At 39.7% G+C, this 17,989-nt stretch overlaps 1 protein-coding gene across 2 annotated transcripts in view; it reads right to left on the reverse strand.

Annotated features, from left to right (window-relative positions):
• Positions 1–17,989, reverse strand: part of LOC148426642 (src kinase-associated phosphoprotein 2-like) — a 31,210-nt gene that overhangs the window by 4,042 nt on the left and 9,179 nt on the right. The window contains exons 11-12 of one of the 2 annotated variants that reach the window (XR_015865064.1): positions 15,875–15,977; positions 1,102–1,200 (exon numbers count right to left, since the gene is read on the reverse strand). Coding sequence is in view for 1 of the 2 variants with exons in the window: in XM_088410463.1 (XP_088266589.1) it covers positions 15,885–15,977 (93 nt within the window). In the remaining variant the exon portion in view is untranslated. Of the gene's footprint in view, positions 1–1,101; positions 1,201–15,814; positions 15,978–17,989 lie in introns of those variants that run through there. The other variant, XM_088410463.1, reaches the window with a different exon arrangement.

The raw sequence follows: 17,989 nt of genomic DNA on the forward strand, positions 1-17,989 counted from the left end.
GGTTAAGTAAATCACACAAAGATTACTCTACAGTCGGCCGCATGGCTCTGCAATGGCCAATAAATCTGTGCAGCATTAAGAGCTTGTTTCTTTACTTAAAGTCTGAGCGATTAAAACGTTGCCGGTGTCAGTCTGACCTGTCCAGCGGCATCGACCACTTCCTTTAATGGCGTATGACTGCGGCCCCTCGGCTGTTAACCTTGAGCCGGGGTGGCCTAGCCCGCTGCCATGACAACACAGACACCTTTAAACCCAACCCATCGATCTGCTAACAGCTCCTTGCTTCATGTTGCGTGACCTCCAAGAGGTCAAAGGGAATTAAAAAAAAATGTGGAGAGGAGGGAAGGGGGGTCCAATGTCACTGCATCTGGCAGGGACCACAGCAACTATTCAAACAGGGTATAAAAATTCCACTTTTATCACTGTAGCAAATGCGCGAAAAGTGCACACCGTCATTAAGGCGCTCATGGGTTGACGGCGTCGAAAAAACAAAGGTGAATGGAACCTTTGGGGGACGTCCATCTGCACGCGGCCCGCCGCCGGCTCGAAGCCTCAAGTCCGCGATTTCGCGCGTGTCTCGCTCTCGTCGCGGGCATCGGCCGGGCCAAAATATCCGTTTTATGTGCGGGAGAAGCATTTGTGTGTTCAAACTCTGATGCAACATCCTCCGCGGTGCTCCCAAGCCAAGATGCAAGTATTGAGGGAGTTACGCTCCAGTGGAGGCAAATTACAGATAAATCAGTGGCTGCTCATGCATTTTAAGTGCCACATTATACACAATCCATTAGTAGCCATAGAAGTTCAGCATGACTTGTGATATTAAATCTCCGTGACTGAGACTATGCAGAAACAGTCGATATGTGCCAATAGATAGGAGATGAGAGCAAAGGAATGACGCAGGGATGAGACGCTCGCAGTCCAAATGATAATGGCCCAGCCTGGCGAGACTGATGTGTCGCTTTGTTATACAGCCGCACAATCTCATTCAAGAGGGAGCAAGCTAAATGGGGTGGAAGTCCAGGATTAATTAAATTGTTAATTATACTCCACTCGGCTCCCGATATTTTTTCACGCTATCTCGCTTTTCATGCCAAAACTGACCTTTGACTTGCAGCGGGCCGCAAAAATCGGCATGACGGGGAAGCCGAGATGAGTTAACGGTCCTTGCAACTTGGCTACTGCAGACGGCTTTGTGTGTGCCTGCGAAAGAAATCAGGAAATTAAAACTGCACTAAAAGTTCGACAAAATACACCAGAGTGACAACTTGCAGATACCAGATGCCATTCACTTTTTTTTTTTTTTTTTTTTTGCTTCAACGTGATTCGAGGTAAAAGCGCTGCTGGCAGTGAACAACTCACAAGTCAGTAGCTTGTCAGAGAGTAAACAATCTTTCAAAAAAGCAGATTCTAGCTTTTTATTGTCACTCGCAGTTATAGTTTTTCAAACTTAACGTAAAACAAAGTACGAGTACAAGCTGTGTATTAAATACAAGCACCTATCTTTGCATTAATAAAGTCAATTTAGCTTAAAGCGAAAAAACAATGCAAAAACCCCCAGGCATGCTAAAGAAAAAGGAAGTCCATTTTTTTTTTTAGGGTTAGGGGTTTGGGTTAGGGATTGGTATCTATCTATCGATCTATCGATCGATCGATCGATCGATCGATCAATCGATCGATCCATCGATCGATCTATCTATCTATCTATCTATCTATCTATCTATCTATCTATCTATCTATCTATCTATCTATCTATCTATCTATCTATCTATCTATCTATCTATCTATCTCATTCTTGCCCACTACTGTAATGTAATTGCCCTCTTTACTTTCTTATTTCTCCTGCAAGTGCTGTTTGAATGGCGCTGGTGCATGGATGCAGCAATTAAATGGAATTGCTCCTTGTCTCCTGCAATCACCACTGATCAGCGATGCTGCCTTCAGCACATTGTTGGCCTGAGGGTAAACGGAGATCATACAATAGCTTCACCATTTCCCCAAAGTCAGGTGCTAGATAAAGTAAGAGCCGCCGTCTTTGGAGAGAGAGATGATGGATGGGAAGAACCTTGCATTGAGACGGCGGCTCTGTACTCACAGTTCCTATTTATTTATACTTTCCAAAATGTTCATTGTGACATATTGAGTAGCGTGTGAATGCTGACAGAAACTGTCACTGAACATAGACACCAAAGACAGAATTTAGGGCCACAGTGCTTATTTAAGCATCACAGCAGATGACAGCAACCTTTCTCAGCATCTGGCAATGTGATTGAATACATGGTAAGTTTCTATCAATGACACTAACCCATGTTATAAAGTTATACAATTCTTATGTTTTCTGATTACAGGGTGACTGAAAAGTAACTCGCTATTTTAAAATAGTAATTGTAGTTTTTCTCATTTCTCATTTAAATTGATACTTTTGTTTTTCTATTAAGGTTGATTTTTTTTTTAACTCTTGTGGCATTATGTAACAAATCATGGAAATTCCTTTGATTTTTTTTATATTATAGAAGAATCAATGGGAAAAAAAACACTAGGGAGCTGAAATTTCCAGTAGATGATTAAAACACTTAATATTTCAAAATGTAACAATTTTGACACTTCTGTGTGATTGCAGCTGGACGTGCAAGCTTGTGTACAAAAATAATCACATTTTTGGACCATATAAAACTATTTTAATTAAAATGTTTGAGATCCATTTTAAAAGGATTTATGACATTGATTTTCTCACTTTTTGCAACATTCTGTTGATCGACAGTCAAACTAAGTCTGCAAACAAAAAAATCTTTGTTGACTTATTTCACAACAGACTACAAAGACAGACCATACCATTTTTTTGTGGGTGTCAATAAATGTAACCTACATATGTATGATAGAACTGATGCCACTGAACACTGAGTGGTTGAAGCAAAAAATATTCAGGAATAACTTCAAGTATTATGCCTTTAAAAGCATTTACAAAATTTGGAAGAATAATGCAATGTGATTAGTTTGCAGTGTGTGCACAAGGGGTAGATTTAAAATCCTAGCGACAAATTAAAAAGTTTGGAGCGCCATTGCTCAAGTGCAAAGATGGTGGAGGACCATTAAAGGAAGTCATGCTCAAGTTGATAAGACAACAAGAATTGCTATGCAAAAGTCATCACCACCACGTTCCTATAGAAACAAATATCCAGTCTCTTTTGGAGGCTTTCGAATTTTAAAGAAAATGAACCACGAAAAAAAAAATGAACATAATTTAGTTGCCATACATTATAGGATATGCAGAAAAAATGAGAAAAAAATTACAACAAATGTATATTTTAAAACAGGTAGTTTTCAATCATTCTGTATAGTGTATTTTTTATATACATTATTCCGTAAACACGCTCGTAACTCAAGACACTAGTATATCTCAAAACATTTCTCAATTGAAATGAATGAATTATAGACTTTTATTACTAATTTTACTATTATTATTATTAGAATGTATTATTATGAGTAGCAGCAACCTTTCACATTCTGGAGTCAAACAGTAAGACTTGCATGAAACGTTTGGCATAGTTTTTCCGAGGATGGTCTTTCGGTGTGTATTTTATGTTTTTTTTTTTTTTTTTTTAAACAAACTCAGACTTGACTTGGTCAATTCTTCACACAATGTTCTTGCATTAATCACCTAAACCTAATTACTCACCTAGTTTATGGTATAGGTTTATTTTGTAATAATGACACCTGTGTTACTTGTATACAACCACTGAAAATGGTTGGAGTACATGAATGTAAAATGTTAAAATAAGGCAAACAATGGCCATTTAGCCAATTATTTTTGGACTATATTTGAAGAGATAAAATCGTCTGGCTGATTAATCGGTCACTCCCTAATATCATTCAATTTGACCAGTGATTTGAACCCTGATACAGTTAAATACTGTTGTTGCCAACATTTGCTAAGAATGTTATAATAAATTTACTTCAAATTCAATAAATAACAAAACTGCCCCCTAAATGGCGACCGGCTTCCGCTTTTCAGATCAAATGTTCAATCAAATGTGTTGGGCCAAATGAATTCACCCAACTATGGGTGAAAGTAACCCGCTCTACTCAAAATCCACAGCTACCCAGCAAGCGGGTTGGAGATGCGACCCGGCGTGTTCACCAGGGGAAAAAAAACGAGCAGAAGATTAAAAAGTGCACAACCGCATTACGCGAATGCCCGTTTCTCGGCACCGACGCAATAAAAGGCTGCGGAGAGCCCAAACAGCACTTGAAGCCGTGCTATGAAACATGAGCATTGTAAAATAGCATCAGTGCCTGTGACGGCTTCTACTCATCCTTATTTGTGCTTTGACACAGGGGAACATCCCCTCCGCTGTGAATAACACCCCCCTCCCGACTAATGTCTTGTTAGAGATGAGGAACGAGGAGAGGTGGAGCTCTTTCGGTCCGAGCCACTTCAGTAAATGTTGAGACAGCGAGAGGACGAGAACGGCTGCAGAAAGGCGATGGGGGAGAATGGCGGTGTTAGAGGGCACCGTCTCCGGAGGCCTCGGCGCTTGGCTGCCAACGTGTGTAAATCAGCAGGCAGCTCACGGCTGCAATGAGGTAGAAAATAAAAAAAACATAAAAATGTCCGAGTGAAATAAGAGGCAAGGAGAAATCTTTTATGGCGAGCCTAAATTCTCCTTACTCTGCAGTAGATCCAGCGGCCAGCTCAGCTTGTCTTTTCCAGAGCCCATCCATCATGCCACTGTCTGCATAGCCACAAATTACTCCAATTACCCACCTGCTCTTCATCTAGCACACGCATGACCTAATGAGAATCCTAAATTCACGGAATTATCAGTAATTGTGACTTAATAGCTTTGTGTCACATTTCTTGATATACTTGTACTGTATGGTGACGGCCAATGCCAAATAAGTGTGTTTTTCAACAGCGCATCGAGTGCTTGGGTGAGTTTGCGGGTCACTTAGCACATATAACGGTAGTAAAAATGTGAGCGTAAAAAGAGGAAGCAAAGCTTCCATGGCTGATTTTGGTCTGGCTTGGCTCAAACCCGACTCTGTTTGGGGCTGAGTTTTTTTTCGCTTCAAATTACCGCCGTGATAAAATTGCGAAATTTGAGCCGCACTTCTTCTTTCGAACAAACAAAACTGAGGAGACCAAGGGAAATTCTGTAATCGACACCAGTGGGAAGTACAAATAAGTTATTGTACTTAAATGGGCCTTTCAGTTGTGGATTTTACTTGAGAATTCTTTTTTTTTCAAATCTTTTAACATTGTAGTCCATCCACTTGAAAATGAGATGTTTACTTTCTATTGATAACAGTCAAAACAGGGGGCCTCTTTTTCTAACCTGCACAGATGACTACAAGAAAACATGAGATACTGATTGATAGCTTGGTGTTGTGTGATGAGACGAAAAAGGAGAAAGCAGCAACCGGGCGAACGTAAAATAATATTTTCCACAATGGCAACAGATAGTCCCCATTCATGGCCAAGTTTAAGAAGATTTTTGGTCGCCACATGTATGGTTCACGCAGTGCTCTCGCTTGCCTGTGTCCCTACGTTAATGTTAATCAATTGAAGCTAAGCTAACTTTTCTACCAAAATGGACCATTATATCAAATCTATGAAGAAAACGATGGAGACCACATTCATTCATTGTAATATTTTAATTCATTTTACTGTGATATTTGTTAACATCTGCTGTTGCTTTTTCTTCACATCTTGTAAATACAGTTTTAACCTTAAATGTTGTCATTTTTACTGCGCAATTTTTGGCAACAAACTGTTTTGACAGAGCTAGCATTAGCTCACATTTTATGCTGTGTCACTGACTTGCTGGCTCAGATAAGGGCAAGGTTACCTTTTTTCAGTATGACAGAGACACTTTTAATAAGGGGTGTCAAAACAGATTAATTGCAACCAAGTAGAAAGAGCTATGGTTAAAGTATTTTTTATAACATTTATCTCATTTTTAATCTCTTCATGCTGATTACATTTGTTTTTGTGCATCAAGCTTTTTGTGCATGATTTGTTGGGGTTTAGAAAACAAAGGTCAATCACACCCTAAAGTGGACACTGACTGGCTGTCATTTTGTTTGGCATAACTTGATAGGCTCCTGTTATAGCTGGGAGGGCAAGTTCAAGACCAAAAGGAAGACGTAAACATGGAGAAGCATGTGAGAGTTGTTGGACCAATGAATGGTACATTTAGATAACAAACTCCACGACAGCCCTTTGCAGTTAGTAATATGCAATCTTTGAAAGAAGGAGATTGCTTATTACAGAAGAAACTCAAATTTAGCCTAGCACATGAATGCAAGGCACCCAGCTGCGACTGCAGCCAAAGCTGATGATGGCAGAAAAGATGCTAATGTAGCGAGCCATAGCAATGCTCTTACTCTTACTGATCTACTTCCTGATTGACATAGGATGATGTCAAATTCCTTCAATATTTTCCAAACGGAGGTCAAAGCAAGAGGGCTGCTAAAGAAACTAGTAACAGGAGTGCAGTGTAATAAATAAAAAATAGTGCTTAACATGACACTGCCCATTGCCATGCATCTTGAAATAGCAACTTATATGCCATACAGGAAGTTCTGTGTTTAATGTCCTGCGTCACACATGTACAGAAACCAGTGCACTAAATTGGTTCAAGCCAGCCTGGCAACCCAGTGTTTGAATAAATCCCATTTGGACACCTAATTAGAGTAATGGTGAGGAATTTGTTTTTTAGCGGCTGGTAAAGGCCTGCAACTCGATCCTTCTACCTTCTTCCTTCTTGTGTACCGCCTCTATATAAAGATCTGACATTGAGAGTGGAGCTCACCTCGAATGTGAGGTCACTACGAGTGTGTGTGTGTGTGTGTGTGTGCGTGGAGTTAAGAGAGGGAAAGATGGCAGTGCTTAGCATACTGGAGACTGGCAGCCAGTCAGCTGCAGTGAGGTGTTGAGCTGCAACAGTGCCTGCCCGGAGGCTTGTAATTACACTTAGAGCATCGGTCGCATCACACTGTAAACTATCCGGCCTGGGGTCGTTACTCAGCTCACTAACTAGTAGAGTAAATCAGAGCTCTGGCCTCATATTAGAGCCCCAGGCAGAGAGTAAACAGAACCAGGGTATGGAGGCTGGAGCCCAGTAAATAACCAGCGAGGAGATGGAAGCAGGGGGCGAGGCGTGGGAGATGTTTATAGCAGGTGGACAAACACCTGTCACGCCTATAGGACTGATTTATTCTGACTGACATGTCAGCGTGTAGCTCCCGCAAGTGTGACAGCTCCGCAGGGATAAACCCACACTGTATGAAAAATGGAATATGAGAGTAGAGTGGAAGCTCTCAAAATTAAAACAGAACTCGGATTCCCACTAGGGATGTTTCAGATTAATCAGATTTTCAATTACCAGATCAAATTATCAGGATTGTGGACGTGGGAAAATTTAACAGGTAAAGTATGTGATGGAACAAAATAGAAGGTTACAAAAGCAGCTATCCGGACACATTTTGGATTTTACATACAGATATGGAAACACAATTTGGACAAGTGGCATGCAAAAAGCAAGGCCTGTCTAAAACAAAAAAAAAAAATCTATGTCGGAAACATAAGGAAATAAAGAAAATGTACAGTTAGCACAGCCAAAAACTGATGTGAATCATGCCAAAGTCGGTCAAATGCAAGAAAACGAACCAAGCATTGGGGGCCTTCATAGCGAAGGATTTCGTAATGGCTGACGGCAAGTTTCAACAAACAAAAACATCAATATAAGATGACTTAGAACAGTGATTCTCAACCTTATTTCAGTAATTTACCCCTGTGAAATATATTTTCAGCCAAGTACCCCTTAACCAGTGTAAAGCATTTTTGCGTTACAAAAAGAAAAAAAAAAAAGACTTAAAACATGCCATTTCTGACTTTTTCAACTTTAGACCCTTTCAAACTTCGCTTGTATTGGTCCACAAAAATTAATCAACCTATGTTAATTAGTGAATGCGTGCAACACGTGCAAAAACCTTAGGTAAAAACATCACGACTTTATACACATATTAAAAATGAGTAACATAATCTACTGTACAGTTAAATGAAATAACATAAATATACAAAGGAAAAATGACATTTACCCTTGGGGCGACGTGACTTGAGCTGGGTGGAGGCGGAGGGGAGCAGAGACCAACCCGCAGAATTTATTGATTTATTTTCTTAAACGGGAACTTTTCCCAAACGAGAACATATCACCGGCGATTTCCTTCTCATTAATCCATAATAGAAGATGCCTCTCAATTTTGTTGTCGAGCGAGGTCCGTCCCCCGGCAAGAAAAGTCTTGCCCTTAGAAGATTGCCGAGCGGTTACGGCCATACTCACGAGCAAGGTTAACTATGCGTGCGCCTCCTTCGTATTTTTTTTATTATCTCCTGCTTCGTTTCTGTTGTCATCATCCTCTTACTTCTTCCTTTACCGCCACTAGCAATTTTAGAAGCCATGTCTAACAGATAAAGTTTGCAAAGTCTTCACAACACACCGACCGGCTGTGCCTTCAAGCTAGATGAATGTGTTTGCCCAATAGCATATCGGCATTTCTGTGATTGACGTGAAGCCGGCCAATAGCATATCGGCATCTCCGTGACTGAGACCGTGACTGTGACCTTACCAATAGCATATCGGCGTTTCTGTGTCATGCGAGAATAGTTAATTTAGTTGACGCAGCAAAGCGAGAATAGTTCATTTTGTTGACGCAGCAAAGCGGAAAAAATAGTGCGGACAAACTGACTGGCATGTAAGATTGTTCGTAAGACGAAAGGTTTGTGCGTAAGAGGGGGACAAAAAACGCCGCGGTCCACGTTCGTAAGATGAAAAATTCGTGAAACAGGGAGTTTGTAAACCGGGGGTGCACTGTGTGTGTGTATATATATATATATATATATATATATATATATATATATATATACACATATTCATATATAGTATATATACACACACATACAGTAGAGATCTGGTCACAAAAACAAATCATTAACTTAATTAGTAATTAAACTAATAACTAAACTATAGAAACTATAACTACAATGTGGCCCATGACAAAATTGAGCTTGACAGCCCTGATTTTGAGAAAAGATAATAAAAGCAAAGTTAGTCTGTACTGAATGTGCCCTAGGATTGTCTAGCAACCAGTCCTTAATTTTCCCCGCTTCGCTCTCAAAAGTAATTTATGAAAGAATCCAGATCAAACTCACTGACAATGGCTTCATGAATGAATGACAAACTTGAAATTTGAACAGGCAAACACACAGGAAATGACTCCAAAACTCTTAAGGTTAAGGTCAGAACCCTTTGAGGACTTGCTTCAACAAGCTATGAAGGCATTGACTTCATTCATGTGAAATTGGACGGTCCCAGCCCTTTGTGAGGTTCCTGGATTCCATCACATTTTACTTCCATTTCGTTGACTGTACGTCGCCATGCTACGTGATTACCAACCTCACTTGTTTAAGGTTTACACGCTTAAACAAAACTTGACCAGGTTGTAACAGTTCAAAAAAGTAAAACAAACAAAAAAAAACTTTGGTTTAACAGTGATATCCTTTTTCTCTGCTTATCAAATTGAAATAGTTTAATCATGACTATTTGTCATGCAAAAATCTTAAATGTAGATTATCAGCCGCGTCCTTCAAATCAGGTTGAAAAAAAGGCTGCGTTTATGTGCCGTATTTTAAGGAGCCTTCAAATTGGGCAGCATTATGATACAAGCTGCCTTTAAAAGCACCCACAGGCCTCTTTACACCATTTAAAAGTGCTCCCCATTGTTATAAAGAAACCTGCAGTTACCAGAATACAAATAAGAGAATCAGACCCTGGAAGCATGACGGCAGGTGGGTTCAGTGCACTAGGTAAGGAACGTTTGCATTTTATTAAACGTATTCATAAATCATTGAGTTAAAGGCTCATTTGGGAGCAAGATAGATGGCGATCAATTTGCATGTCTTACAACTCTGGACACGCTCTGTCAGGACACGCCAAAGTCATTAGCATTCTTCCGTAGTGTGGTTTAGCCTATTACTGAACCCTGCAGTGGATTTAGCAGTTGATAGGTGATTTGTAGTTTGTCATTGCTTCATCGAAATAGTTCACTGGGTATCCACTCAAACAACTCAAACACTTCATAGGTGTTTTCGGATTTAGGCACTGTGGGAACTATTTTTGCATTAAAACAAAAAAAAAAAAAGTAGGGGAAAAGCTCGTTTAAGCATCATAAAACATTAAGGGCTATAAAACGCTATTACTTTGTGGCCACTCCATCAAAATCATTGCAAATGTTTGAAAATGTTATGTGGGTGTAAAGGCCATAAAGCCGCTGTCACAAAAATGAGTTTTGTCAAACTGACCAACCGAGTTTGCTACTTCAAACTGAAGACGGTGGACCCAACAAAGTTGTGATAAAAAAAAAATCTAAAGAAGATAAGCCTTTTACATGGAGGCACTCACTTTGAGGATAGATGGATGGAAGTTTCAAATTTGTACGTAAGTGGGATTGCACTGTGCTCTATGTGCTCTGATGGTTACCAACATGGATGTGGCCTATGAATTGTACAAGTCAACCCTTGTTTTGTCTTTTTTTGTTTTTTTGGTTTTTTTTGGGGGAGGGGGGGGGGATAACTGATTGAGATTGCACAAATCACAAGTGTGTACACCCTATTCTAACTTAGCGATGTGACTAAACCCATCACATTCAACTTCAGGAAAAACAAAACAAAGGGCCTGTATCGAGCAGCCAGGTCACATTCATCTGACTTGCACGTTACAAGCGACAAACATCCACAATTCCACAATGCAAATTTGATGTAAACACAACACTGCATGTTGTCTAAGAATTACAACAGACGCAGAACTTACTGATTAAAAGCTGACGTAGACTGTATTATTACAAACCGCAGTTTTACGGATGAAAATATGTACGTTAAAAACAACCCGTCTACACGTTCAGCCACCTGATACCTTGATGTGTCAAGCGCTATGATTTATGTTAACAGAACCAGGCCTCAATTAAAATGGGCACGCTCTTGAAAAAGGTCTATGTGGTCTTTTAGGGATGTGGACCAGCAGTGAGGCTTTAATGGAACGCTGACAAAAGGCCAGTTGGAGAGGCAATACATTTGCTCTGAAATCCCAGACGACGGCACATAAATAAGGCTTTGGTGCTATTCCTGACAGAAACTCTCAGTGAAGCAGCATGCTGATCTACTGTATGTCACAACGACCTGGTGAAAGTGCAGAATGTGAACAGCTGACAGCTTGATCAAGATGAAGTCCCTTTAATGGTGTACAACACGCATTGAGCCCTTTGCAGAAGCCTCGAGGGTTACAAGAGGTCAAGAGGTGAGTAAGTATCATAGCTAAACATCTTCTCAAACTGCACTGGTTTCCAGTAACACGGTCTTCAACTGTCCAAACTCATGCAGAGATGCTCTCCGAAAGCACAGCTGACTGTTGCAGAATGACAATAATGTTGTAAATCTGCAACAGTCAACTACGATTGAGGAGATTACAACAATAATTCAATAAGACCTTTTTTTTTTTTAATCAAGATGGTTCAAATACCTAAAAAACATTTCATAACATTATTATTACTACACAGTCTCCAAGGGGGAAAATGGGACAGATAATCATATGGTTTTAGCAGCATGCTCAGGTCTTGTTCAGATAGAGTGAAAACAGCGATTAAGTTATAGCTTACGTTACCTTATCTACATAATTCTTAAAATCTATTTTTATATAATCTTAGCGATGTAGATTCCAGAGGTGGGCACTTCGTCAGCACTAAATTAAAAATGTCGTGATAGCAGTTTTTATCCGTCGTTTAAATCATCGAGATCGACGTTGTCAGATGTCCGTCAAAGGGCCATCAGGTTGCCACACTTTTATTTTCACTTATATTACTGTGTTGTGTTCCAATTGCAGTGTAGCTGTCGAATCGCAAACATGGTATTAACTTTAGGAGTAAGTCCTTAAACAGAAAAAACATTAGCGTGAGTGCATACAGGACTAGTCCAGCACCTGACGAATGACTCGAACGGGCTCGATGCTAAATGCAGAAGCACTCTCATTATTATTTGGACTAAGACAACATTTTTCTTTAATTATTTATACCTGTGCATTTATGATCTAGGAACTGGTGTGAGTGCTGCACAGAATGATTGAGCGATGACGTCATGCTATGTGCGCTGAAATTATTATTCCCGATTTGGCCGATTTATGTTGCTCTCCCTATAGTCTTATTAAAGAGAAACAACTTAGTTGCAAAAGTTGGGGCGTGTCATGTTGATAGAACTATTGTATAGATATCTTATGTGGTTTTCGAGCATGTGTTGTGTGCGCTTAATGATGTGTTGGAGACATTTTCCATCGAAGGACTAAGCTAATATTGCTAATGCAGACAAAATTTTAGTTCAAGGGCCCAAACCGGAAACATGGAGGCTGACAGCCTGCCCCTAAAGGCTGCTTGATAAGTAAATATTGGGGGTAAAAAATAAAAAGTGTGCACCCCTGGTTTACAGCATCAAGATCAGAGCAATTGTTGTGGAACATGAAGCAACTTTTTTTTTTTGCTAAATTATTACAGAGACTCCTTTGCAGGGGATGCCTTTAACTTTGACATATTTGAGACGTTATGTAATACGTATAGTAATTGGTGACCCAATTTTACAGCAGACGGGTGAGAAATAAAATTTGATATTACGCTATAAATCTTTGAGTTGCTAAATAAAATACGTCAAGAGATACCAAAACAATTTTAGTTCCAAAGTTCAGTAAATCACACACGAATGGCACAGCATGAGGTTTAAAAGGTTTTATTTTATATAACCAAAATTGTTTTGCACTGGTTAGGGGTACTCGGCTAAATATTTCGCAGGGGGTACATCACTGAAAAAAGGCTGAGAAACACCGATCTAGTCTATATATCACATTTCTATCTATGATATAGGCACATTTTTATGGTTCCAGGTATTAATTGGTGATGTTGAGGTATCATTAGTGTAATTTAGTGAGTTGTAGATTGATGATGTGCTGGCATTTATCTGGGAAACATTTTATCTTGATGTTAAATTGCAATAAAAGAACCTGTATATTTCCAGAATATGGCAGTCTACATCTAAACGGGGGATGGGGGGATAGTTGACATCCATTAAGGAAATCCATTATTGTCACATAAAAATGAAAGGCAATCTTTGGCCTTACTTGCCTCTGGCAACCATATTCGGACAGTAAAAGTAAGACGCTGAGGGTAAACACCAAGGCAGGCGGCAAGGAAAGGCATGTTGAAATCCTCATTTAAGTATTAACACATAAACGTGTTGGCTGAAATGATTGCATGACATATTGTCGTCACACATATGTCATTTGACGATCCTCGCTGACTGAAAAACCCCACGGTTCCGCTGAGGCCACTTCCCGCCCTAAACAAAACATTTCCTCTCCACCTATAAGGCGCAAGCAACGCCGCATATCAAATAACTAATTATGGTAATTAATTCGATCTCCGATCAGCAGAGAAGCATCCCGGCTGCAACGTACAGTAAAGAGCAGGATTTATGTCGCTTTTGAATGTCGCCCAAAGGACAGGAGCCTCGCTCATCGCTCATCGCTCAGGAGGAACAAACCCCAGACGCTGAGGGGAATGCTGACACATTTCCCTTCTCACTTTGTCACAACCTTGACAAAACCTTGAGCGGGCCTCTTTGTGCGCCAAAACAACTGTGCTCGAACTTCGCTATTTGACTCAGGAAGGCTGTAAAATGATATGTACAGTGTGTGCCTAACCTCGGCAAGAGCGCGCCAAGCAAACGCGGCCTCGCCTGCTGTCAAACGGCCCCTCGGAGGGCGATAAGCGTCTGTGCTATCAGAGTGGCTGTCTGCCTTATTAGTGCACCTCAGGCACACGGCCCAGCCGGCCATCTGGCACGCCGTGATCCGCTGCCCGCCAAACTCTCTCAGGCCCCATAAAACACACCGAGACCCCTTTGAAGCGCGCAACAAAAGTGCTGACTGAATGAATGAATCATTTTTATACAAATAGATACATATGTATTTATCTGAAAACTGACTGGAAGCAGCTCATATTGACAGCGCATGTCCAACCACAACACTAAAGGGGCAAAGGTTACGGCTCACTTAGATCTATGACCTTTACGGGCTCTCTAACGCCACCTTGTGGTATAATGGCAGTGTTGGGTTTTTTGTTTTTTGTTTTTTTTTTCAAAACAGCCTGGGACTTGCATTTTCCTGTCAATAAATGGAACCTCTGCAATTGGCTAGCAACCTGTTCAGGGAGTCCCGCCTACTACCCGAAGACAGCTGGGATGGGCACCAGCAAGCCAATGACCCTAGTGAGGATAAGCGGCTATAGAAAATAGATGGATGGAAGGATAAATCCAATCTCACTATCATTGAAGTTAATTTTAATGTATTTTTAAACATGCTTGTGTTCAATGAGCCTTTCAGAGCACCTTATTGAAATTGAGGATGACATGGCAATTCCCAGAGGCTGACATTTTACTTTTTTTTTTTCTCCTTTGGCTGGTCTGTCATCAGTGCCACCCTGGTGCAAACAATGATATTCCAGCTGGCTACTTTCAGTGAGAAGAAAGTGCTGCTCAAAGCGACACACTAAAGACACCTTCTCTCTTAATTTGTTCAATGCCAGGGAAGGATTTTCTTTTTTTTTTTTTTTAATTAACTCCCAGATACTGTCAGTATTAAATCCATACTTAAGTACATTGACATTATATCCAGGATACTTAATTATCTGGGATTCTTACTGAAAAAAAAAGAAAATAAATCCCTGGCATTGAATGAGTTAACATTACTACACTACTGCATAATATCTAGCACTCAGGCAGTTCTTGTGTGCATGTATGTATGCTCGCTGCCCATTTAGACTGTCTTTACACTTCCTTGCTCCCACATACACTGTAAGGCAGTTTAAACAGTTCTCAGAAATTTGGAAACTTTAACCAGGTAAGGTGTCAAACCGTTACCAACAGTGGCAGGTGTAAGATTTCTACGGCTGATTAAAATGATGAAATCTGCAGTCTTAGTACAGTATATTGTTTTTGAAACTTTTCCATCATTTGTTGATCCATTAGCAAAACAATCCATCAGTAATGATGAACTGCCCACCTCTGGCTATCGCACGAGCAAAAACAAATCAAATTAAATAGTACAATTTTACACAAGTCAGAAACAAAATTTCACTTTTCTTGCAAGGGCTTCTTTTTAGCTAAGTCCACCATCGATGTTTTGCCTAAAAACAGTACAGCCAAAGAGAACCCAATTTAGCTTACACAGAACCCAAATTTGGTCAGGAAGGGTCTAATCTACTACTAACACTGTAAATCACAAAACCTTTATTATTTTCAATACATATTTTAAAGAACAATTTAGACCAATTGGGTATGTTAAAAAAATGCTTTTTTTTTTTAAAAATTCAAATTACATTTTAAATATTGTAATATATATATATATATATATATATATATATATATATATATATATATATATATATATATATTAAAAAAGCAGTAAAGAGGGCAAGGAAATATATTCTTATGTTGCTGTACAAACTCGTTCATTGCACACCGATTTTAACAGCTATGTAATACAGTATGTTATACCCTCTGTAATTTTTTTACTAGAATACATGAATACCTCAAAAAGGGTTTAGACCCCACCCACCAGTTGAGAAAAAGAGAAGTATCTGTATATTGTATTTGTTGGGGGGGAGGGGGGGGGGGGGGTGGAGCAAAACAATTAAGTTAAATAATAGAACATCACAGTGACTGTGGGCATGCAAGCAAGTATATTTTAATGAAAGCAAAATATTAACTATACGCTCCTCTCACCATATTGTATTTATAAAGCATAGAGCTCCAGCAGGTAGCTTCTTGGCACAATTCCGATATTTCCATTTTTTTCTCCAACCCACCAACCATAGCTCTGGTATTCCTGAAGGAAGAGGAAGACAGATGCAAAATCATTTAAGATGATGGATGATGAAAAGCAGCCAAAAACACACACACACACAAACACACACATATCTCTTTTAATTCTTACTAAAAGTTAAGACTGGCTTAGAGAAAAGAGAGAGGAGCAATTAACAGGGTGCTAACAACTGTTTCCCCACTGTTTAATGACTCTTAAAATAAAATTAATAATTTTAATACAGATTTAAGCAGATGCGCAAATTGTGTCTGACCTTAGAAGTTCAAATGCTTGAACATTACATTGCATTATTTTCTGCTCACATTTATCATCACATTTCCTGCTGACTGCCTGATTATGCACACATCAGCCTCAATGTACGTAAAAGCCATCACATATAAATCTGTCACAGCGAGGTAAAGTACAAGTCCCTCTGAGTGGCTGCTAGCAAAGCTAGGTGCGTGGAGGACCCCATGGAGACGCGTCTCGCCTCTCTCTTTGACCAAGAGCCTGACCTCACATCAAAGTCTTGGCCGGGACATGAATCAACACAGGGAACTCCACAATAGGGAGGAACAGGAACCTGCACAGAGTCTGAAAGCCAGACCTGACCACATCTGTAACCACTTACAGGGCGAACGCTGTTGTGTGTCCAAGAAACAAAACAAAAGACAACAACAAGAAAAATGATATTATTCTTCCTCCTTGTTTCTGTCATGCTTAATAGCAGAGCCATTGCTTGAATCTGTGGCTCATTTGGGAAGGCTAAACTACCATTATTCTTAGTCCAAACATGTACACTATCGACTGAAAATACTGGACTTTTTCTGCAAGATTAAAAGCGTGTCAGAAAAAAAAAATGAGATTACAGTGGCGTCATCCGAGTGTTTCTCTCAGCTCCTAGGGGAACCACATATTTACATGAGATCTCGGGATTGCTATTACACTGTAGCATTCACCCATAATTTGCCATGGAGTAAATATTTCTGGTCCCCAGAATGTGATAACAACAAATCAATTAAACTGATATACTCTGTAGACGATGTATTCGAGAAGGCATTCTTCATGACTACCAAAAAAAAAACAAATCCGTTTGTGATTGATCCAGAGCTGTCAAATTTCAATTATCAAATGAATCAAGTATAATAACAATACTTTAGAGCCATAGTTCAGCATAAAATTGTCCAAATCCCTTGATTTCAGCCCCCCAAAATGAATTGGTTTTTGGAGTATTTCATGAAAACAGACTACCGTAATTATAGTTTATGTTTAATCAAAAAACAAACCCTCTTGTGTGATATTGCTTAATTGTTGTTACATGTTTTAAAGCCTCTTCCCTACTCAGAGGCGAAGGCTGGCGAGTGTCGGCGAGGGTAGAAAGCTATTTCAATCTCGTTTGGGGCCGCCAGCATTTAATTGCACAACTTGTCGTGAGAAAATCTTGAAGACGCCAAATGCCCTGAACTAACCACCACAAGCGCAAAGCGGAAATAGGAAATTAATCATAGCAAATCAACAACAATAATTGGCAAACATACAAAAGGTGAGGAAAAAATAAAAAATAAATTGTCTATTGGATTGAATAATAAAATCAAAAATATTAATCTGTGACAGCAATTAATAGATCACATAAAACAACTTTTTTAATTTATGAGGAAAATATCACGAGAAAATTGAGACACCATTTTTAGTCCACATTCAGGTCTACATTACGCCCACCTGTGAATGTGATCCAAATACTGTAAAAGTGACGTACTACTGTATATGTTTTGTGAAACTCACTTATCAGCTCCACATTGTAAAAACAACTGCTATCAGTCGCAAGGATCCTTCTTGTCACAACCGTTCTATCTGCTTGTCACGTGATAAAAGTGACATTTTACCACAAGCCTCTTGATAACGGAGCAGAGTGGCCCATGTGTGCATATAACAACTTCCTGCCACTAGCCTTTGAAAGTGGCAACACCTCATTGTGCAGTTGTAGCTGACAAATTAAGTCGTGAATTGAGTGGGTGCGGGACCCAACATGAGAGAGA

This window comes from Hippichthys cyanospilos, chromosome 3 (assembly GCF_059441005.1).
Source record: "Hippichthys cyanospilos isolate Australia breed blue-spotted pipefish chromosome 3, RoL_Hcya_1.0, whole genome shotgun sequence".
In the NCBI taxonomy this organism is placed as follows: Eukaryota; Metazoa; Chordata; class Actinopteri; order Syngnathiformes; family Syngnathidae; genus Hippichthys; species Hippichthys cyanospilos.